A 25,445-nucleotide genomic window follows, 5' to 3' on the forward strand; every position below is an offset into this window, starting at 1 on the left:
AAACCGTTACTGTCACTTTAAATTTTAAACTGAACACACTTTATTACTGAATATGCGAAAAAGTATGAAGGAATTGTCCAAAATTCACCAAAATTTCACCACAGTGTCATAAAGCCTTGAAAGTATTGCACACCAAATTTGAAAGATTTAACTCTAAAAATAACGGAACCGGAGCCGTTTTTACATTTAACCCCTATACAGTCCCTGGTATCTGCTTTGCTGAGACCCAACCAAGCCCAGAGGGGAATACGATACCAAATGACGCCTTCAGCACGCTTTTTCAGTGTATCTGAGCTCCTCACACATGCATCTGCATGCTCTGACTCCCAAAAACAACTGCGCATTAGTGGCGCGAAACTGAGGCTCTGCCTAAGACTAGAGAAGGCCCCCAGTGAAAAAGGTGTCCAAAACAGTGCCTGCCGTTTTTATTACCAACATACCCAGATAAAAACAACTCCTCAGAGTAATAAATCATTAAACATGCTTATAAAACAAACGTTTTAGCCCAGAAAAATGTCTGCCAGTCTTTAAAGCCCTTGTGAAGCCCTTTATAAATTGTTATTAAAATGGCTTACCGGATCCCATAGGGAAAATGACAGCTTCCAGTATTACCAAGTCTTGTTAGAAATGTGTCATACTTCAAGCAGTAAAAGTCTGCACACTGTTCCCCCAACTGAAGTTACTTCATCTCAACAGTCCTGAGTGGAACAGCCATCGATTTTAGTAACGGTTGCTAAAATCATCTTCCTCTTACAAACAGAAATCTTCATCTCTTTTCTGTTTCAGAGTAAATAGTACATACCAGCACTATTTTAAAATAACAAACTCTTGATTGAAGCAATAAAACTACATTTAAACACCAAAAAACTCTAAGCCATCTCCGTGGAGATGTTGCCTGTACAACGGCAAAGAGAATGACTGGGGAAGGCGGAGCCTAGGGGGGATCATGTGACCAGCTTTGCTGGGCTCTTTGCCATTTCCTGTTGGGGAAGAGAATATCCCACAAGTAAGGATGACGCCGTGGACCGGACACACCTATGTTGGAGAAAAGCTGCTACATACCTCTTTGCAGATTAATCTGCCCGCTGTCCCCTGATCTGAAGTTTACCTCTCCTCAGATGGCCGAGAAACAGCAATATGATCTTAACTACGCCGGCTAAAATCATAGAAAAAACTCAGGTAGATTCTTCTTCAAATTCTACCAGAGAAGGAATAACACACTCCGGTGCTATTATAAAATAACAAACTTTTGATTGAAGGTATGAAACTAAGTAAAATCACCACAGTCCTCTCACACATCCTATCTATTCGTTGGGTGCAAGAGAATGACTGGGGGTGACGTAGAGGGGAGGAGCTATATAGCAGCTCTGCTGGGTGAATCCTCTTGCACTTCCTGTTGGGGAGGAGTTAATATCCCAGAAGTAATGATGACCCGTGGACTGACCACACTTAACAGGAGAAATAAAATATATAAATAATATGGGCTTTCTTAGCTAAACCTTTTTGCAAGATAATCTCAAGAGAGATGAGAGAGGAAGAGACTGAGAGAGAAAACACAACAACCTATAGTTACAGTGGCAAGGAAAAGTATGTGAACCCTTTGGAATTAGTTGATTTTCTGCATGAGTTGGTCATAAAATGTCATCTCATCTTTATCAAAGTCACAAGTATAGATAAACACAATGTGCTTAAGCTAACAACACATAAACAACTATAATCTTTCATGTCATTATTGGACACATCCTATTAAACATTCACAGTGCTGTGGAAAAGTAAGTGAACACTTAGATTAAATAGCAAGTTAATCCTTTTTGGCAGCAATAACTTCAACCAAGCATTTTTGAAAATTGCTCATTAGACCTGCACAACCTTCAGGAGGAATTTAAGACCACACTTCCTTACAGAACTGCTTCATCTCAGCCATATTCTTATGACGTCTAGTGTGAGCAGCTCGCTTGAGGTCATTAAAAAAGCATCTCTACGGGGTTAAGGTCTGGGCTTTTTTGAAGTAATTCTGTAGGGGATTTACTTCAATGTTTAGGATCTTTGTCCTGCTGCATTACCCAACTTATACTGAGCTTGAGCTGGTGCACAGCCTGATATTAACCTGTAGGATATCTTGATAATCTTCGGCATTCATTTTTTCCTTGATGATGACAAGCGGCCTGAAGCAGCAAAGCAGCCCCAAATCCTGAAGCTCCCTCCACCATACTCAACTGTTGTGATGATTTTTTCATGTTGGTATGTTGTGCTCGTTTTAAGTCATACATAGTGCTGCGTTTTCTTCCCAAACAACTCAACCTTAGTTTTATTAGTCAAGAAAACATTTTTCCAGTAGCGTCAAGGTGAACTTTGGCAAACTTCAGGTGCACAGCAATGTTTTTTGGGAAAGCAGTGGCTCTCTGTGTGGTGTCCTGCCATGGACACCATGCCTGTTTAATTTTTCCATATAGGAGACTCATGGACAGAGATGTTAATCAGTTCCAATAACTTCTTCAAGATTCTTTTTTTACCTCATCGAGAATTGTGCGATGTATCCTTCGAGTCATCTTGGCGGTATGGCCACTTCTAGGGAGAGTAGCCACAGTACTAAATCATCTCAATTTATAGACAATTTGTTTAATAGCACTTTGAGAAAACTTTGTAACCCTTTCCAGCTTTTTGCAAAGCAACAATACTTGATTACAGGTTTTCTGAGAGCTCTTTTTTTGCAAGACATTGTTCATATCAACAGATGCATTTTGTGAATAGCAAACTCAAAATGTTTGAGTGCTTTTTATAAGTCAAAGTAGCTCTAATTCACACCTCCAATCTTGTTTCATTATTTGGACATCAGGTTTGCCAGTATTCAAATCTAATTAGCTTTTGTTGAAGTCGTTAGCCTAGGGTTTCATATACTTTTTCTAACCTATACTATGAATATTTGAATGATATATTCAATATGTACAAGAAAAATGCAATAATTTGTGTGTTATTAGTGAAAGCAGATAGTGTCTGTTGATTACTGTAAGTTAGATGAACATCAAACCCGATTTTAAGACACATTTATACATAAATGCAGTCATTACTTAAGGGTTCACATATTTTTTTCTTGCCACTGTATGTTAAAAATAAAAACTTTAACCATAGATATATATGACCTGATATAACACGTATAAGGAATGATAGAAATAATACATATTAAGTCATAAGAGGAAGTGCACATAAACAGGTGGATTCTCCCAACCTTTAAGACCTTACACCAGTACTGATACAGATCTACAAGGGAGCAAGAGAAAAAAGCATGGGCATTCATAAAGTCGCAGTCTTCTACGCACAGTTGGGGTTGAACAGAACAAGAGATTTAAAAAAAAAAAGTGTTCAGCATAAATTACTACATAGTACAAATGAAGATTGTGTCAAGATAATTACATACAAATACAATTTACATAATGGCTATAAAAGTTGGGAAACTGCTTTAACAAGGTAAAAAACAGGCAACACAAAGGCTTTAATATACTCTTCAACACGTATCATCCAATTTTGCTACTATGTTCTTCCCTATGACAAAGGTGCATTCAATATTAGTAATTGTGTTTGTTTAATGCAAACGTAGATTAGTATATTGTAAAGAAAACACATTTTACAAAAAAAAGTCTTACTTTGTTAAGTGCCACAATAAAAGGACACTTTTTATTCTTCAATAAGTTTAAGGATTCAATAGTTTGTGGTTCCAAACCATGCATGATGTCCACTACGAGAATGGCAATATCACAAAGTGAGCTTCCTCTGTTCCTCAAGTTACTGAAAATGAAAGCACATCATAGTAAATAGGGAAAAAGTCACAAACAACTCTGTTTATATCATTACAAGAGTAATGCTAATAAAAATACAGACAACCATCTGACAATTTGAGCTGCTTTATATTAGATAGATAAATTATTATACAGGTTTAAACATTCAACATATCTCTCAATCTGTATCTGTAGTTATAGCATCTTAAACAATCGTTCTGTAATATAAATAATATTTTCACACTACCAAAATCACAGTATAAGAACATATTCACTGTAACATTTGTGGTTATCGAATAGGAACAATGTAAACACACACAGGTAAGGATTTAAATACCTGAAAGACTCATGGCCTGGAGTGTCAATAATCAACATTCCGGGAATCTTTATGTTTTCCTTTTCAAACTGCATTGGAAACAGAAGTAGGTTACATTTATCTTTTATTATAGAAGATAAAATTTGTCTTTGTAACTACACTAAGGAAAATGGAATTCTACGTACATTTCTTATCATTTTAGTCTGCTCCTTAACTGCATCGAGAGGTACATTGGTTGCTCCAATCTGTTGTGTGATACCACCAGCTTCACCATCTTGTACATGTGTATGACGGAGCTTCACAAAAAGAAAGCAAAATAAATCAGATTAACATTTTCCTAGGGGCTAATCCTCCAAATAACATGTTAATGTTTTGCGTGTGTGGGGAGAGCATCACCATAAAATACATTTCATTAAAAAATAATTTAAAAACATTGTTCCAGATTGGAAAATGAAACTCCAGGTTTGACTCACACAGCCACTGATCTCTTGACCTAACTGGTAATCTAACCTCATAGCTACTTACTTGGCAGTTATTACAGTTTTTTGTAGAGCACCAAAAGATTCTGCAGAGCAGTTAAAATGAATATGAAACCTTATTTCATCCTATATTATAAAAGGCCAAGTGTTTGTCTGAAGCCGTCATGCGCAGTAGAGACAAGCACTTGGCCTTAGAAAGCGCACAGCTGATCGCACGCGCACCCACCCGACCTCACACGCGCACCTCTGCAAATGAAACAGCAGCGCGAGGAAAACAGCAGCGCCGCGCACCTCTGCAAATGAAACAGCAGCGCGAGGACGAGAGAGAGAGAGAGATATCATGGCCCGTGTGAACGGGCTTTAGGACTAGTTGTTGTTATAAAAAAATAAAAAAAGTGGTTTATAGAAATCATTGCAATACACATTCATCATTTTAAAAGGATTTTTAACCATTTATAACTTTAAGCTTTGTCAGTGTCAATTACTTGGTAACAACGCCCTACAAGGACGCAGGGGTCTCTATAGGAAAGCATTTATAGCTTGATGTCATAAAACATCTAAAGTCACATGAGCTGGTTTAATATTTAGTAAATACTAGATAAACAGGGAGTTAGATTTGCCCATGCTCGGAAGAGTCAGCTCTCTTATTTCCCTGAGGGCAGAGGCTACACTGAGAAATATTAAGTGCTTATTTTGCAAGAAAATTTCAGTTTTTCTACACAATCTTTTTATGTTTAGTTTGATTAAACAGATTTTGTTTTGACTTAATGGGCACTGTTTTATATCCCATTAAGGGCTTGAATCACAGCATATTACATTAATGATCCAGAAATGTGCTTTTCCATGACTCTATATTTCATGAAAATAATGCAAAATAAATTTCATGAGGAGGAGCTCAAATATATAAAAAAATGATTACTTTACCTTGTCTAGGATTTTGGTTTTTCCAGTATCTACATGTCCAAGTACACATATAACAGGGGAACGAAGAACCTGTAGATTGATAAACTTCTGGTTTTCCGACCGCCGTTTCTAAAACAAGAAAAAAAGTTAACTAAGGGTAAATCAGTTTCAACAACAATTTAAAAAAACAAATTATGCTTACCTGATAATTTTCTTTTCTTCTGACGGGAAGAGTCAACAGCTGCATTCATTACTTTTGGGAAATACAGAACCTGGCCACCAGGAGGAGGCAAAGACACCGCAGCCAAATGCTTAAATAACTCCCCCTCACTTCCCTCAACCCTCAGTCATTCTACCAAGGGAACAAGGAACAGTAGGAGAAATATCAGGGTGGAAAAAGGTGCCAGAAGAACCAAAAACTACTGCCGCCACATAGACCAAATGTGGGCGGGAGCTGTGGACTCTTCCAGTCAGAAGAAAAGAAAATTATCAGATAAGCATAATTTATGTTTTTCTTCTTAAACCACAACTGCATTAATTACTTTTGGGAAAATAATACCCAAGCTAGAGGACACTGAATGCAAACAAAGGGTGGGCACAAAAAGGCGGCCCTTCGAAAGGCATCCCAGCCTGAAATTACCTGACACCCTATAATATATTAAACGACACAGGTAAAAACCCAAAGCCCAGGTAACTGCACATCAGTTACACAACCAGCAAAGCCGAGCTAGAGACCACTCAACCCCAGAGTTTGTCGAGCACAAACAGCCTCCAAGGAGTCAGCCCCACGGCTCTCGACTCCCATGAAGAGTACCTGGCCAAAAGACAAGGACCTCTACCTGCTCCGGAGAGGGAGAACAGATTTCCAGAAGAAATCCAAAGGATCATTCCACACGGCTCAACCAACAAATAACAGCCCAAGGTTGTCTTACGATAGTAGCGCCCAGGGAGACGAACTCCCTAGAAACACAAGGGCCTTAAAAAATCCATACTCAGGTAAACACGTCCCAAAGAGGACTCGAGGGTCACCCTCATATCCCTGACACAGTACCATACCATAGGGTACTCCAGAAAACTATGAGTTCCTGTTGCCTCGTATCAAGTCGAAACCTGCAGGCTAGACAAGCATATACAGCAGAAAAAGGATAACTATCCCAGCAGTTAGCAAAGAGCTCTCCAAGAGAACACCAAACCGTCTGAACAGGAACTCTCAATGACCAGCTTCCAGGTTGGAAAGCTGACTCAGCCAACGTGGACCTCTAACCACCAAGAGGCGTTTTAAAGCTTGCTAGCACACATCCAAGGTGCAAATAGCTGCAGCTAGTTTCAAACTGCAAACCTTCCAAAAACTCAACAACAGCCCTCAGAATACCATACTCCAAGGAGCGACCTCTTCCAGCACCAGACGCCGTTAAAAAAGAGGAGGACATTCAAGAAGAAAATGGTCAATGCATAGAGTAACCGATCCCCGACCTTCCCTCCAGGGTAATGGTCCCAGTCCAAAGGCTAGTCAAAGACTGAAGACAAGAGTCCCAAGACCTCTGGAGAAAAAAAAAAGATGGATCTACGAGGAGCAAAACCCCCAAATAGAACTATAAGCGCCACTAAAAAAGTCATGCTACAGTGAGTCAGGACAGACCTCGTGCTTGGGTACGAGACTCCCTACGCTGTCTTCCGTAAAGAGGAACAATTCCCAAGAGAAGAAGTCCTCAGACCCCCAGCATCTAAATATCAGAACACGAGCCTTACCAGGGTTCCAAACCCCCAGCCTCCTGCTGCAGGAACAGTGGAACCAGTCACTGCTCCACATCTCCCTTTTCCAGGATTCTGAAAACGCAAGGAAGGGATGAACCCCTACAAGGCAAGAAAAAACAAGGACCCACAGGTCGTCACGGATACTGAGGTAACTCCAAATCAGGAGAACACACAAGCCCCCATCCCTCACACTAGGAGAGAAGGGAACCAGTCAGGGAAACCACCCTACCATAGAGGCGAAACACCTCAGCCAATATCGCCAACACAATGGAGAGGACACCTGGAGTCCACAAGAACATCAAATGCACCAGAAGACCAGTAGGGATCCATCAGAGAGACCTAGAACCTAAGCCTCAGGCAGATAGGAATCACCCATGAAGAAATAACCCCCCCCCTTCAAAGGGACACCCGGGACCAGAACACATAAGGTGAGAACAAACCGTCCACACCCGATCCAGGGAGGAACAAGGTCCTAGGCTAAAGTCTCTCAACTCCAAAGGAATGGAAACTACAGTTCTCAGTCCCCAGGGACCTGTAAGAATCATGATGACGTCTACAAAAACAGACCCTTATCCCGGAGAGTTGCCAGAAAAAGCCAACCTTAGATCGGCACTCGCAACCCTCCATTCGGAAACATTGTATCTACACACTAGGCCTCATACTTCGAATTATGATCCGAGCCCGGAGTCCATATCAATAGGCCAAGTGACATTCAGAATTCGAGAGGATTAAATCAGCACCATGAGGGTGACATGAACCCAAGAACAGCAGAAAGCGTCCGACCAGTACCTGCCTGGTATAAGGACACCCCAGAACTGTCCAAGGCCCAAGAAAATTCGACCCGAAGGTTTGCTAAATGAACTAGAAAACAGAATTCTGTTATTCAAAAGTGAGCAACTTCCGTGGAAGTGCCCACGCAACCACAAAATCGCAAGTATCGGTTCCAGAGAAGAACGTTCTAAAAAACAGAAATCTAACAGACATAAGCTTAAGAAAAACAAATTTAAACACATCCATCTGGATCGAAAATAAAAGGAGGGCAGCACCCATCAGGTGAACGCCCAAGGTAAATGAGAACGCCAATGGAAACAGCCGATCAGAGGCCCCAATCACCCAAGCTCAGAACTGGAACCGAAACATAAAGAAAAAAATAAAACTGAGTCCTTAAGGAGATTGGCTTCATCCCCAAACGTTGCATCCAGTTTGCCATCCAGCATCTAAAGCCTCTGACCCCTCGGCCCACTAGGACTGGGATCCTCTAACATCGCCAAAAAGTGCCTTCTTAAAAGAACACAAAAACATGCCAGCCTATAACGGAAGGCAAAATCATCCCTCGTCAGATCAACGAAAGACCCTGACCCTGATGTTGGGGCCCCTGAAGCCTCAGAAGCCAGCGCTTCTGCAGGAGGCCGAACTGAATCAGGCGATCCAACGCTTGATGGCCCTGGTTAACACAATACGGACAGTATCTTAGAAATATTTCACTTGGGAGATATAAATGAGTCAGTGCCATAGAAAAGAAAATTTATGTTTACCTGATAAATGTATTTATTTTTTGACACAATGATTCCACGGATCATCTTAATTACTAATAGGAATATCTCTCCTGCCCTGCAGGAGGCGGCAAAGAGCACCACAGCAAAGCTGTTAAATAGCACCTCCCTTCCCTCCCACTCTAGTCATTCGACCGAAGTTAAGGAAGAAAGGAAAAAACAAGGTGCAGAGGTGTCTGAAGTTTGTAACATACAAAAAACCTGTCTAAAAAACAGGGCGGGCCATGGACTCATTGTGTCAAAAAAGAAATACATTTATCAGGTAAGCATGAATTTTATTTTATTTTTAATGACACGATGAGTCCACGGATCATCTTAATTACTAATGGGAATCAATACCCAAGCTAGAGTACAAAGATGATACGGGAGGGACAAGACAGGGAACCTAAACTGAAGGCACCACTGCTTGAAGAACCTTTCTCCTAAAAGCGGTCTCAGCCGAGGCAAAAGTATCAAAATTGTAGAATGTTGAAAAAGTGTGAAGACCAAGTTGCAGCCTTGCAAATCTGTTCCACAGAAATTTCATTCTTGAATATCCATGAGTAAACAACAGCCCGCGTGGAATGAGCCGTAACTCTCTCTGGAGGCTGCTGCCCAGCAGACTCATATGCAAAACTACGCTTCAGCCAAAAGAAAGAGAAGTAGCTGTAGCTTTCTGACCCTTACGTTTTCCTGAGAAAACTACAATAAAGTAGAAGACTGACGAAATCTTTAATCGCCTGTAGCTAAAACTTTAAGGCACGAACCACGTCCAAACTGAGCAGAAGCCGATCCTTCTAAAAGGTAGGATTAGGACACAATGAAAGAACAACAATCTCCTGATAAAAGTTCCGATCAGAAACTGCTTTAGGAAGAAATCCTAATATAGGACGCAAAACTACCTTATCTGATGAAAAAACATAATTTATGCTTACCTGATAAATTTATTTCTCTTGTAGTGTATCCAGTCCACGGATCATCCATTACTTATGGAATATATTCTCCTTCCCAACAGGAAGTTGCAAGAGTCCACCCACAGCAAAGCTGCTATATAGCTCCTCCCCTAACTGCCATATTCAGTCATTCGACCGAAAACATGCAGAGAAAGGAAAAACCATAGGGTGCAGTGGTGACTGTAGTTCAAATGAAAAAATTACCTGCCTTAAAGTGACAGGGCGGGCCGTGGACTGGATACACTACAAGAGAAATAAATTTATCAGGTAAGCATAAATTATGTTTTCTCTTGTTAAGTGTATCCAGTCCACGGATCATCCATTACTTATGGAATACCAATACCAAAGCTAAAGTACACGGATGATGGGAGGGACAAGGCAGGTACTTAAACGGAAGTTACCACTGCCTGTAAAAAAAAAAACCCCTTTCTCCCAAAAATAGCCTCCGAAGAAGCAAGGTATCAAATTTGTTAAATTTGAAAAAGTATGAAGCGCAGACCAAGACTCCGTCTTGTAAATCTGTTCAACAGAAGCCACATTTAAAAAAGGCCCAAGTGAAAACCACAGCTCTAGTAGAATGAGCTGCAATCCCTTCAGGAGGCTGCTGTCCAGCAGTCTCATAAGCTAAATGAATTATGCTTTTTAACCAAAAAGACAGAGAGGCTGCTGAAGTCTTTTGACCTCTCCTCTGTCCAGAATAGACAACAAACAAGGTGAACGTTTGATGAAAACTGTAGTAACTTTTAAGTAAAACTTTAAAGCACAAACCACGTCCAATATTGTGTAATAGACGTTCCTTCTTTGAGGAAGGATTAGGATACAAGCATGAAACAACTATCTCTTGAGTGATGTTCTTGTTAGATACCACCTTAGGAAAAAACCCAGGTTGGTACGCAGGACTACCTTATCCGTACGAAGTACCAGATAAGGAGAATCACATTGTAACACAGATAACTTGGAGACTCTACGAGTCGAGGAAATAGCTACCCAAAAGGAACTTTCCAAGATAAAGATTGATATCTATGGAACAAAAAAGGTTCAAAAGGAACTTCTTGAAGAGCCTTAAGAACCAGGTTTAAGCTCCATGGTGGAGCAACAGTTTTAAACACAGGCTTGGATCTAACCAAAGCCTGACCAAATGCCTGAACGTCTAGAATACCTGCCAGACGCTGGTGCAAAAAAATAGACAGAGTAAAAATCTGTCCCTTTTAAGGAATTAGCTGACAACCCTTTTCTCAAAAACATCTTGGAGAAAAGATAATATCCTGGGAATCCAGGCTTTACTCCATGAGTAACCCTTGGATTCATAGCAATCAGATATTAACACCATATCTATGTTCAATTTTCCTAAAGACAGGCCTTCATGTCTGTATTTAAGGTATCAATGACTGACTCGGAGAAGCCATGCTTTGATAACATCAAGCGTTCAGTCTCCAGGCAGTCCATCTCAGATTGATTCTATTTAGATGGTTGAAAGGACCCTGAGGTAGAGGGACCTGTCTCAGAAGCAGAGACCGTGATGGAAAGGATGACATGTCCACCAGATCTGCATACCAGGTCCTGCGTGGCTACGCAGGCGCTGTCAAAAACACCAAAGCCCTCTCCTGCTTGGTCTTGACCTCCGGAGGAAATCCCACTCCCCCGGAAGAAAAGTCTGACGACTTAGAAAATCCACCTCCCAGTTCTCAACACCTGGGATATGGATAGCTGATAGACAAGAGTGAGTCTCTGTCCAGTGAATTATTGTAAGACTTCTAACATCACTAGGGAACTTCTGTTCCCCCTTGATGGCTGATGTAAGCCACAGTCGTGTATATTGTCCGACTGAGTATGATGTACCTCAGGCAAACCTGAAAAACGAAGGTGATCTTTATGCATCACAATGTGAGGATAAGCATCCTTCAAATCCATTGTAGTCCTCTATTGACTCTCCTGGATCATAGTTAAGATGGTACGAATAGTTTCCATCTTAAATGACGGAATTCTGAGGAATTTGATTAAGATCTTTAGATCCAAAATAGGTCTGAAGGTTCCCTCACCTTGGGAACCACAAACAGATTTGAGTAAAAACTCTGTCCCTGTTCCTCTCTTGGAACTGGATGGATCTCGTACACAATGTAAGAATGCCTCCTTCTTTATCTGGTTTGCAGATAATTGTGAAAGGCGAAATCTCCCCTTTTTTTGGGGGGGGAATCTTTGAAATCCAGAAGATATCTCTGGGATATAAATTCCAATGCCTAGGGATCCTGGGCATCTCTTGCCCACGTCCGGGCGAAGAATGAAAGTCTGCCCCCCTATAGGATCCGTTACCGGATAGGGGTCCGTTCCTTCATGCTGCCTTAGAGGCAGCAGCAGGCTCCTTGGCCTGCTTATCTTTGTTCCAGGTCCAATTGTCTCCAGACCGCCTTGGACTGAGCAAAAATTCCCTCTTGTTTTGCCTTAGAGGAAGTGGATGCCACACCTGCCCTGAAGTTTTAAAAGGCACGAAAATTAGACCTTTTTTGGCCCTTGATTCCTATCCTGAGGAAGGGCATGACCTTTTCCTCCAGTGATATAAGCAATAATCTCCTTCAAACCAGGCCCGAATAGGGTCTGCCCCTTGAAGGGAAGTTAAGTAGCTTATTTATTAAAGTCACGACAGCTGACCATGATATAAGCCATAGCGCTCTGCGCGCCAGTATAGTAAAAAACAGAATTCTTAGCCGTTAGTCTAGTCAAATGAACAAAGGCATCAGAAAACAAAGAATTGGCTAGCATAAGCTTGTCAAATATATTCATCCAATGGAGTCGCTAACTGTAAAGCCTCATCAAGAGACTCAACCCAGAACGCCGCAGCAGCAGTGACAGAAGCAATGTATGCAAGGGGCTGCAGGATAAAACCCTGTTGAATAAACATATTTTTATCCATTGGATCTAAAAAGCACAACTGTCCTCGCCAGAGGTAGTGGTACGCTTAGCTAGAGTAGAAACTCTTCTCTCCACCTTAGGAACTGTCTGCCAGAAGTCCCGTGGTGGTAACTATTAGAAAACATTCTTCTAAAAAATAGGAGGGGAAGAGAACGGCACACCTGGTCTATCCCATTCCTTATTAAAAAAAATTTTTTTTTTTAGTAAACCTCTTTAGGTATTGGAAAAACATCAGTACACACCGGCACTGCATATTATTTATCCAGTCTACACAATTTCTCTGGCCCTGCGATTGTACACATTCATTCAGAGCAGCCAAAGCCTCCCTGAGCAACAAGTGGAGGTTCTCAAGCATAAATTTTAAATGTAGAAATATCAGAATCAGGTTAAATCATCTTCCCTGAGTCAAAAAAATCACCCACAGACTAAGCATATTGTGAGGTAGTATCATACATGGTTCTTAAAGCGTCTGTATGCTCTGTATTTACCCCCAGAGCTATCTGCTTTCCTTTAATTTCAGGTAGTCTGACTAATACTGCTGCCAGAGTATTATTCACCACCTTTGCCATGTCTTGTAAAAACATAATTTATGTAAGAACTTACCTGATAAATTCATTTCTTTCATATTAGCAAGAGTCCATGAGCTAGTGACGTATGGGATATACATTCCTACCAGGAGGGGCAAAGTTTCCCAAACCTCAAAATGCCTATAAATACACCCCTCACCACACCCACAATTCAGTTTAACGAATAGCCAAGAAGTGGGGTGATAAAAAAGTGCGAAAGCATATAAAATAAGGAATTGGAATAATTGTGCTTTATACAAAAATCATAACCACCACAAAAAAAGGGCGGGCCTCATGGACTCTTGCTAATATGAAAGAAATGAATTTATCAGGTAAGTTCTTACATAAATTATGTTTTCTTTCATGTAATTAGCAAGAGTCCATGAGCTAGTGACGTATGGGATAATGATTACCCAAGATGTGGATCTTTCCACGCAAGAGTCACTAGAGAGGGAGGGATAAAATAAAGACAGCCAATTCCTGCTGAAAATAATCCACACCCAAAATAAAGTTTAATGAAAAACATAAGCAGAAGATTCAAACTGAAACCGCTGCCTGAAGTACTTTTCTACCAAAAACTGCTTCAGAAGAAGAAAATACATCAAAATGGTAGAATTTAGTAAAAGTATGCAAAGAGGACCAAGTTGCTGCTTTGCAGATCTGATCAATCGAAGCTTCATTCCTAAACGCCCAGGAAGTAGAAACTGACCTAGTAGAATGAGCTGTAATCCTTTGAGGCGGAGTTTTACCCGACTCAACATAGGCAAGATGAATTAAAGATTTCAACCAAGATGCCAAAGAAATGGCAGAAGCTTTCTGGCCTTTTCTAGAACCGGAAAAGATAACAAATAAACTAGAAGTCTTTCGGAAAGACTTAGTAGCTTCAACATAATATTTCAAAGCTCTAACAACATCCAAAGAATGCAATGATTTCTCCTTAGAATTCTTAGGATTAGGACATAATGAAGGAACCACAATTTCTCTACTAATGTTGTTGGAATTCACAACTTTAGGTAAAAATTCAAAAGAAGTTCGCAACACTGCCTTATCCTGATGAAAAATCAGAAAAGGAGACTCACAAGAAAGAGCAGATAATTCAGAAACTCTTCTGGCAGAAGAGATTGCCAAAAGGAACAAAACTTTCCAAGAAAGTAATTTAATGTCCAATTAATGCATAGGTTCAAACGGAGGAGCTTGAAGAGCCCCCAGAACCAAATTCAAACTCCAAGGGGGAGAAATTGACTTAATGACAGGTTTTATACGAACCAAAGCTTGTACAAAACAATGAATATCAGGAAGATTAGCAATCTTTCTGTGAAAAGAACAGAAAGAGCAGAGATTTGTCCTTTCAAAGAACTTGCGGATAAACCTTTATCTAAACCATCCTGAAGAAACTGTAAAACTGAATTGTGTGTGTGGTGAGGGGTGTATTTATAGGCATTTTGAGGTTTGTGAAACTTTGCCCCTCCTGGTAGGAATGTATATCCCATACGTCACTAGCTCATGGACTCTTGCTAATTACATGAAAGAAATAAACGCTATGGACGCCCTTGATGTACTTGGCGCCATTTGAGCGCGAGTCCCTGAAGCGGGAGTCGAAGGGTCTGACACGTGGGGAGAGTTAATCGGCATAACTTTCCCCTCGACAGAATCCCCTGATAAAATAAACGCTATGGGTGCCCTTGATGTACTTGGCGCCATTTGAGCGTGAGTCCCTAAAGCGGGAGTCAAAAGGTCTGACACGTGGGGAGAGTTAGTCGGCATAACTACCCCCACGACAGAATCCTCTGGTGATAATGTTTTTAAAGACAAAAAATGATCTTTATTGTTTAACATGAAATCAGTACATCTGGTACACATTCTAAGATGGGGTTCCACCATGGCCTTAAAACATAATGAACACAGAGCTTCCTCTATGTCAGACATGTTAGAACAGACTAATAATGAGACTAATAAGCTTGGAAAACACTTTAAATCAAGTTAACAAGCAAATATATAAAATGTTACTGTGCCTTTAAGAGAAACAAATTTTGTCAAAATTTGAAAAACAGTGAAAAAAGGCAGTAAAACAAACTAAATTTTTACAGTACATGCAATAAGGTAACAGAGCATTGCACCCACTTGCAAATAGATGATTAACCCCTTAATGCAAAAAACAGATAAAAAAAACGACATAGACTTTTTTTAAAAACAGACACAACAAAAACTGCCACAGCAGAGCTGTGGATTACCTTCCCTAAAAACGATTTTGGAAGTCTTTTTAGCCCTTTAGAAATGTCCTGTAGTATTCATGGGACTGCTGAGGGAATCTGGATAATTCATTTTGTAATTTTAACTGCGCAAAAAAGCGCTAAATTAGACCCCTCCCACTCATATTACAACAGTGGGAAGCTTCAGTTAACTGTTTCTATGCAAAATTTAAGCCAGCCATGTGGAAAAAACTTAGGCCCCAATAAGTTTTATCACCAAACATATGTTAAAAAATGATTAAACATGCCAGCAAACGTTTTAAAACACATTTTTACAAGAGTATGTATCTCTATTAATAAGCCTGATACCAGTCGCTTTTACTGCATTTAAGGCTATACCAACATTACAGTGTTATCACCAATGTACGTTAAAAAACGATTAAACATGCCAGCAAATATTTTAAAACACATTTTTATAAGAGTATGTATCTCTATTAATAAGCCTGATACCAGTCGCTATCGCTGCATTTAAGGCTTTACTTACATTACTTCGGTATCAGCAGTATTTTCTTAGTCAATTCCATTCCTAGAAAAATATTTTACTGCACATACCTTATCTGCAGGAAAACCTGCATGCCATTCCCCCTCTGAAGTACCTCACTCCTCAGAATGTGTGAGAACAGCAAATGGATCTCAGTTACGTCTGCTAAGATCATAGAAAAACGCAGGCAGATTCTTCTTCCAAATACTGCCTGAGATAAACAGCACACTCCGGTGCCATTTAAAAATTAACAAACTTTTGATTGAAGAATAAACTAAGTATAAATCACCACAGACTCTCACGACCTCCTATCTATGTTGAGGCTTGCAAGAGAATGACTGAATATGGCAGTTAGGGGAGGAGCTATATAGCAGCTTTGCTGTGGGTGGACTCTTGCAACTTCCTGTTGGGAAGGAGAATATATTCCATAAGTAATGGATGATCCGTGGACTGGATACACTTAACAAGAGAAATAGGGTAAGGTGACTCATACTGCAAAACCGAGAGCTCTGACACTCCACGAGCAGAAAAAAAAGCAACAAGAACTAAAACATTCCCAGATAACAAAAGGATATCTAAGGACTGCATAGGCTCAAACAGAGCTCCCTGAAGAACTTTAAGAACTAAAATCAGACTCCATGGAGGAGTAATTGTTTTGAACACAAGCCTGGTCCTGACAACATGATTGTACATCTGGAACATCTGCCAGACGCTTATAAGTAATAAAATAGATAAGGCAGAGATTTGAACTTTTAGGGAACTTGACGATACTCCCTTCTCCAAACCCTTTTGGAGAAGGACAAAATTCTAGGAATCCTAACTCTACTTCATGAGAAGCCCTTGGATTCAAACCAATAGAGATATTTACACCATATGTTTTTGGAAATCATTCTAGTTACAGGCTTACAAGCCTGAATCATGGTCTCTATGACCGAGTCTGAAAAGCCCCGCTTGGATAAAAATAAGAGTTCAATCTCCAAGCAGTCAGCTTCCGAGAAACCAGATTTGGGTGAAGGAAGGACCCTTGAATTAGAAGGTCCATCCTAAACGGAAGTCTCCTAGGTGGCAGAGATGACATGTCCCCCAGAGCTGCATACCAAATCTTGCAAGGTCAAGCCGGTGCAATGTGGATCACCGATGTCCTCTCCTGCTTGATTTGAGTAATGACTCGAGGAGAAGAACAAACAGAGGAATTAGGTATGCTAGCCTATTTTAGAATCAGGCTGGAAAACTCTTCCGGATGGAGTTCCCACGCCCCCTGATGAAAGTTCTGCCCGTTCTGGAAATCTGCCTCCCAGTAGTCTACCCCTGGATTGTGGAGCGCCGACAGACAGCAAGAATGGGCTTCCGCCCACGGATTTATTTTGGATATCTCTGTCATCGCTAAGTTACTCCTTGGTCCTCCTTAGGATTAATGTAGTTCGACTGGAACCTGATAGACGGACCAAGGCTAACTGAGGCCAGGCTAGAAGAGCATTGAAGATCTCCCCCAATTCCAGAATGATTATAGGTAGAACAGACTCTGACTGAGTCCCAACTCCCTGAGCCTTTAGGGAGCCCCAGACAGCTCCCCATGCTAGAAGGCTGGCGTCGGTTGTCACAAACACCCAAGATGATCTGCGAAAGCAGATCCCCTGGGAGAAATGATCAGAAGTATTCAAAGAGTTAAATCCGCATAGTCTCCATTCCATTGCCTGAGCATGTTAAACTGCAGAGGTCTGAGTTGGAACCGAGCAAACCGCAAGATTTGCCACTACCATCAGCCCGATTACATCCATGCACTGACCTCCGATGATCAAGAAGTGGACTGAAGAGCTAGACAAAGTATAAAAAAAATCTTTGATTACCTGACTTCTGTCAGGAAAATCTTCATTTATAGGGAATCTATTATGGTTCCCAAGAAGGTTACACTTGTCCATGTGACTAAGGAACTCCTTACCAAATTTACCTTCCATCCTTGATATCACACATTGATAACAACATTTCCGTGTGGAATCTTGCTTAAAAAGATGACACCTGGATTAGGCTATCTTCCAGAAAGGGTGCCCCAGCAATGCTCTGTAACCGAAGCACTGCCAACAACACACCCAGACTCTTTTTAGAAAATTCTGGGAGCTGTGGAAAGACCGAAGGGCAAAGCCACAATTGGAAGTGTTTGTCTAGAAAGTCAAACCTTAGAAACCTGTGACGGTCCCTGTGAAAGTGAACATGCAAGTACGTGTCCTTTAAATCCGCCATTGTCATAAGATGACCTTCTTGGATCAAAAGGAGAATGGAACCAACCGTTTCCACCTTGAAGGACGGTACTCTTAGGAATTTGACTCTTGAGATCTAATATAGGACTGAAGGTTCCCTCTTTTTTGGGAACTACTACCAGATAGAATAAAATTGCAGACCCTGTTCCTGAATCGGAACAGGAACTATCACTCCCAGGTTGGAGAGGTCTCCTACCCAGTGTAAGGACACCTCGCCTCTTATCTGGTTCCAGATAATCTTGAAAACTAAAACTTCCCTCCTGCTCAGAGGAAGAAGTAGAACGATTCCCTTGAAATTTCGAAAGGAACGAAAAAGTAAAATTAACCATAATGCGAGCCAATATGGTAAGCCTGAAATCTTAGCTCCCCGCAAAATACTTGCAGGGAAGTATCTGTAAGAGAGGAGATGACCAACTTAAAAGGCCTTTATCTTTGTCTGGGTTTCTTCGAGGGGAGTGTCTGTCCGAATGGAACCAGACAACGTATGAACCAGTATGCTGCCGCATAAGTGACAGTAGCAATACAAATCATAGATTGCCATTTTGAGCAACCCCTCTAACCTCTTATTCCTAAGATGCTTAAAGTAGCAACTATCCTGTATGGGAATAGTAGGTCTCCAAGCTAGCGTGGAAATTGTCCCTTCCACCTTGGGTACCTTCTGACGGAACTCCTTGAAAGAGTCCGCTATGGGTAAACATCCAAATATAGGAAATGGAGAAAAAAGGGATACCCGTTCTCTCCCATTCCTTAGCAATGATCTTAAACCCAATTTGATACAACATAAGATTAACAACAACCATGGTGTCGTCGTCGTCCTGAGCAGCTAAAACCTCTTAAGTAACAGACGGAGGTGTTCTAGCTTAAGCTTGAAAGATACTACTTCAGTATTAGCAGGAGGAATTATACTGTCAGAAACTGAGATTTTATCCTCAGATGCTACCGAAGTATCCTCTTCCTCAGGTCTGGGAGGGGACTTCCGAGATAGCAACAACAGTGACAGGAACCTCGCACCCTGAATGTTTAGTTTTCCTCTTGCGCTCTCCCTGCAGCATGGGACAAGCCGACAATGCACTTGAGATCGTCTAGTAAAAAAGGGAAGCAATGTCTTGCCAGGTAACTCCAGGAGGAGTCATGGAGGAAGCGCAGGGCACAGGTTGAATGGACGCCAAGTTTTTGTGACACTTGAGGAGAAGGCTGCAGAATATATTGAACATTGTCAGAATACATCTTGAACAGCATCCGAGACAATGTTGGCTCTGAAAAAGAGGTTTATCCTTGAACTGTAAAATCCTCTCAATACAAGAGGAACAGAAAAGTTTTGTTCGTTAAAGCATAAAGTATATGTAACATCTTTTATTCACATTTTTGATCAAATAAAATTGGAATATCTTAACTAGAGTTACTGTGTCTTTAAATATGAAAAGTAACGTTAATTAACATGGAATGGGACCTCTTGGACCAACTGTATTCACAATCTTGTAAACTAAAAATTGGATTATACTGTGTCCTTAAATAACAAAATAAACTACTTTTTTTTTTTTTTTAATAAAAAATAATTTGTTAACCCATAAGAGAAATCCCCAGACCTCAGCTTTTGCTGAGGTGTGTGTGTGCCAACGGAGGGAGAGTACAAATAGTAGGCATTCAGACCCCTTAATGATGCCTTTTAACACAGAATGTGAAGCCCTTCTGCTGCATGACAAAACGCAGCAGAGGAGACCCACCATCGCTCTCCGTTTCATCGGGCTTAGGGCTATGTAAAAAAAAAGCGTGCAAACAATGTTGGGTAACATAGCTCCCCCCATCGTGGGCGTAACAAGGTAAACCTCCCGGGCGGCTAAAACTCTGCCGAATAGAGCTGTCGAGAGAATTAACAGCATGGCGATTTTAATAGCATCAAACATAAGGCTAGTTGCGCCACAAGGCTAAACCTCCCGGTCGGCTAGCAATATTTCTTCTATGGTAAGACGAGTCCACGGATTCATCCTTTACTTGTGGGATATTATCCTCCTGCTAACAGGAAGTGGCAAAGAGCACCACAGCAGAGCTGTCTACATAGCTCCTCCCTTAGCTCCACCCCCTAGTCATTCGACCGAAGGTACAGGAAGAAAAAGGAGAAACTACAAGATGCAGAGGTGACTGAAGTTTAAATCAAAAAATATAATCTGTCTTAAAATGACAGGGCAGGCCGTGGACTCGTCTTACCATAGAAGAAATTAATTTATCAGGTAAGCATACATTTACTTTTCTTCTATAAAGGTAAGACGAGTCCACGGATTCATCCTTTACTTGTGGGATACAATACCAAAGCTACAGGACACGGATGAACGGGAGGGACAAGACAGATGGTTAAACAGAAGGCACCACTGCTTGAAGAACTTTTCTCCCAAAAATAGCCTCCGAAGAAGGTTCTTGATAAAGGCTTTATAGCTGAAACGCGTAGACGTTCTTACAGATTGCTCCTGCAACCAAGAAACCACTCACAGAACCGACTCTTTCTACATGCTCAGACAGCACATACTGAGCCGGCAGGAGTTTGCATCTTCAAGGATTTCCAGCAGTTTGAATAAGTGCGCGCACTTCAACGCTCCCAATTGGACGACTTCCACACATTGCCCTGCTTACAGGTAACGGGTGAATGAAGTGAGGACGCTGAAAGCTCCAAAGTGAGTAAAAGCTACACACCTGTTATAAACTGTACTTATTTGACGTAAATTCCATAATACAACAAATTGTCATATCGATTGAAGGAAAAACAGCCAAACACTCACGGCGTAGTTTAACCCTGCCTCACAATTGTACAAATCACATATCCAGGAAATAATCCGTCCTTTTTCATTCTATTTGAATAATACAATCTATGGACTTAATGCCCACTGACTGGTAACATTATAACTTGGAATCTAAGGGATCTTCATTTAACAGGCAGCTCGGATTATAAACATTTTTTATACATTGTTGCATTAACCTTTTACTTATGAGGTTCCTTTGTTCTCTTTATACTCCCAGTTCTTAATGGTATTACTATAGTGTATTCAATTATTGCATTTTATGTATTTTTATTTTTATTAATTTTTTATACACCAGTGTATTGTATATGTATATTAGTAATCATTGAGATAATAAATTATCCATTGATATGATATCTTTTATCCTCTGTTTTTATTCAGGTCTATTTTAGACTTTATAAGGTTCACGTTCCCATTCCAGCTACATTGATGTTGGTTCTCTTGTAGTTATTATTATTACTTGATCGCTTCCATATTTGAAATTCATTAAGCACGTTCAGCCTATTTCGTTACCACGTTTGCAATTTTTTGCAATTTATATATTTATATAATATCTGTATCCATTATATTCAATCACTGCTATTGGACAGTCAGCCCTAGGTGCCACTGACTTCCTTTGTTTTTAACGTTTTCGTTTTTTTTCACACCTTTGGGAAGTGTGAATTCGTCAGTTGGCTAGCACTGTTGTTCACACCATAGACCAGTGTCATCCCCTTCGTTTTTTCTTTAATTAGCCTCCGAAGAAGCAAAGGTATCAAATTTGTAAACTTTGGAAAAGGTATGAAGCGAAGACCAAGTCGCAGCCTTACAAATCTGTTCAACAGAAGCATCATTTTTAAAAGCCCATGTGAAAGCCACCGCTCTAGTAGAGTGAGCTGTAATTCTTTCAGGAGGCTGCTGTCCAGCAGTCTTGTATGCCAAACGGATGATGCTTTTCAGCCAAAAGGCAAGAGAGGTAGCCGTAGCTTTTTGACCTCTACGTTTTCCAGAATAGACAACAAACAAAGAAGATGTTTGACGGAAATCTTTGGTCGCCTGCAAGTAAAACTTCAAAGCACGAACCACATCCAAGTTGTGCAATAGACGCTCCTTCTTAGAGGAAGGATTAGGACACAGAGAAGGAACAACAATTTCCTGATTAATATTCTTATTAGAAACAACCTTAGGAAGGAATCCAGGTTTGGTACGCAAGACCACCTTATCAGCATGGAAAACAAGATAAAGTGAGTCGCATTGCAATGCAGATAGCTCAGAAACTCTTCGAGCCGAAGAGATAGCAACTAAAAACAGAACTTTCCAAGATAGAAGCTTAATATCTATGGAATGCATAGGTTAAAACGGAACCCCTTGAAGAACTTTAAGAACTAAATTCAAACTCCATGGCGGAGCAACAGGTTTAAACACAGGCTTGATTCTAACTAAAGCCTGACAGAACGTCTGGAACATCTGCCAGACGTTTGTGCAGTAGAATTGATAAAGCAGATACCTGTCCCTTTAAGGAACTAGCTGATAGCCCCTTCTCCAATCCTTTTTGGAGAAAGGACAAAATCCTAGGAATCCTGATCTTACTCCATGAGTAGCCTTTGGATTCACACCAATAAATATATTTACGCCATATCTTATGATAAATTTTCCTGGTGACAGGCTTTCGAGTCTGAATCAAGGTATCTATGACCGCAGAGAAACTAGATTTGGATGCTGGAACGGACCTTGAATCAGAAGGTCCTGTCTCAGTGGCAGAGACCATGGTGGAAGAGATGACATGTCCACCAGGTCTTCATACCAAGTCCTGCGTGGCCACGCAGGTGCTATCAAAATCACTGAAGCTCTCTCCTGTTTGATTCTGGCAATCAAACGAGGAAGGAGAGGAAATGGTGGAAACACATAAGCCAGGTTGAACGACCAGGGTACTGCTAGAGCATCTATCAGTACTGCCTGAGGATCCCTTGACCTGGACCCGTAACAAGGAAGTTTGGCATTCTGATGAGACGCCATCAGATCCAATTCTGGTGTGCCCCATTGCCGAATCAATTGTGCAAACACCTCCGGATGAAGTTCCCACTCCCCCGGATGAAAAGTATAACGACTTAGAAAATCCGCTTCCCAGTTCTCCACTCCTGGGATATAGATAGCTGATAGATGGCAAGAGTGAGTCTCTGCCCATCGAATTATTTTGGTAACCTCTATCATCGCGTCGCCAGCTGAGGCCACGCCTGAAGCGCGTTGAATATCGCTCTCAGTTCTAGAATATTTATCGGGAGGAGAGCCTCCTCCTGAGACCACAAACCCTGTGCTTTCAGGGAATTCCAGACTGCACCCCAGCCCAATAGGCTGGCGTCCGTCGTCACTATGACCCACGCTGGCCTGCGGAAACACATTCCCTTGGAAAGATGATCCTGTGACAACCACCAAAGAAGAGAGTCTCTGGTCTCTTGGTCCAGATTTATCTGAGGAGATAAATCTGCATAATCCCCATTCCACTGTTTGAGCATGCAAAGTTGCAGTGGTCTGAGATGCAAGCGAGCAAACGGAACTATGTCCATTGCCGCTACCATTAAGCCGATTACCACCATACACTGAGCCACTGACGGCAAAGGAATGGAATGAAGAGCTCGGCATATGGATAAAATTTTTGATTTCCTGACCTCCGTCAGAAAAATTTTCATGTCCACCAAATCTATCAGAGTTGCCAGGAATGGAACTCTTGTGAGAGGGATAAGTGAACTCTTTTTTATGTTCACCTTCCACCCGTGAGATCTTAGAAAAACAGAATTTATGTTTACCTGATAAATTACTTTCTCCAACGGTGTGTCCGGTCCACGGCGTCATCCTTACTTGTGGGATATTCTCTTCCCCAACAGGAAATGGCAAAGAGCCCAGCAAAGCTGGTCACATGATCCCTCCTAGGCTCCGCCTTCCCCAGTCATTCGACCGACGTAAAGGAGGAATATTTGCATAGGAGAAACCATACGATACCGTGGTGACTGTAGTTAAAGAAAATAAATTATCAGACCTGATTAAAAAACCAGGGCGGGCCGTGGACCGGACACACCGTTGGAGAAAGTAATTTATCAGGTAAACATAAATTCTGTTTTCTCCAACATAGGTGTGTCCGGTCCACGGCGTCATCCTTACTTGTGGGAACCAATACCAAAGCTTTAGGACACAGATGAAGGGAGGGAGCAAATCAGGTCACCTAGATGGAAGGCACCACGGCTTGCAAAACCTTTCTCCCAAAAATAGCCTCAGAAGAAGCAAAAGTATCAAACTTGTAAAATTTAGTAAAAGTGTGCAGTGAAGACCAAGTCGCTGCCTTACATATCTGATCAACAGAAGCCTCGTTCTTGAAGGCCCATGTGGAAGCCACAGCCCTAGTGGAATGAGCTGTGATTCTTTCAGGAGGCTGCCGTCCGGCAGTCTCATAAGCCAATCTGATGATGCTTTTAATCCAAAAAGAGAGAGAGGTAGAAGTTGCTTTTTGACCTCTCCTTTTACCAGAATAAACAACAAACAAGGAAGATGTTTGTCTAAAATCCTTTGTAGCATCTAAATAGAATTTTAGAGCACGAACAACATCCAAATTGTGCAACAAACGTTCCTTCTTTGAAACTGGATTCGGACACAAAGAAGGCACGACTATCTCCTGGTTAATGTTTTTGTTAGAAACAACTTTCGGAAGAAAACCAGGTTTAGTACGTAAAACCACCTTATCTGCATGGAACACCAGATAAGGAGGAGAACACTGCAGAGCAGATAATTCTGAAACTCTTCTAGCAGAAGAAATTGCAACCAAAAACAAAACTTTCCAAGATAATAACTTAATATCAACGGAATGTAAGGGTTCAAACGGAACCCCCTGAAGAACTGAAAGAACTAAATTGAGACTCCAAGGAGGAGTCAAAGGTTTGTAAACAGGCTTGATTCTAACCAGAGCCTGAACAAAGGCTTGAACATCTGGCACAGCTGCCAGCTTTTTGTGAAGTAACACAGACAAGGCAGAAATCTGTCCCTTCAAGGAACTTGCAGATAATCCTTTCTCCAAACCTTCTTGAAGAAAGGATAGAATCTTAGGAATTTTTACCTTGTCCCAAGGGAATCCTTTAGATTCACACCAACAGATATATTTTTTCCATATTTTGTGGTAAATTTTTCTAGTTACAGGCTTTCTGGCCTGAACAAGAGTATCAATGACAGAATCTGAGAACCCTCGCTTTGATAAGATCAAGCGTTCAATCTCCAAGCAGTCAGTTGGAGTGAGACCAGATTCGGATGTTCGAACGGACCTTGAACAAGAAGGTCTCGTCTCAAAGGTAGCTTCCATGGTGGAGCCGATGACATATTCACCAGGTCTGCATACCAAGTCCTGCGTGGCCACGCAGGAGCTATCAAGATCACCGATGCCCTCTCCTGATTGATCCTGGCTACCAGCCTGGGGATGAGAGGAAACGGCGGGAATACATAAGCTAGTTTGAAGGTCCAAGGTGCTA

At 41.2% G+C, this 25,445-nt stretch overlaps 1 protein-coding gene across 1 annotated transcript in view; it reads right to left on the reverse strand.

The window, feature by feature from the left end:
• EIF5B (eukaryotic translation initiation factor 5B) overlaps window positions 1-25,445 on the reverse strand; it is a 411,763-nt gene that overhangs the window by 218,149 nt on the left and 168,169 nt on the right. The window contains exons 11-14 of the mRNA XM_053707685.1: window positions 5,493-5,600; window positions 4,275-4,385; window positions 4,111-4,178; window positions 3,642-3,783 (exon numbers count right to left, since the gene is read on the reverse strand). Coding sequence (XP_053563660.1) covers window positions 3,642-3,783; window positions 4,111-4,178; window positions 4,275-4,385; window positions 5,493-5,600 — 429 coding nt within the window. The remainder of the gene's footprint in view (window positions 1-3,641; window positions 3,784-4,110; window positions 4,179-4,274; window positions 4,386-5,492; window positions 5,601-25,445) is intronic.

The sequence above is a fragment of the Bombina bombina genome, chromosome 3 (genome assembly GCF_027579735.1).
Source record: "Bombina bombina isolate aBomBom1 chromosome 3, aBomBom1.pri, whole genome shotgun sequence".
In the NCBI taxonomy this organism is placed as follows: Eukaryota; Metazoa; Chordata; class Amphibia; order Anura; family Bombinatoridae; genus Bombina; species Bombina bombina.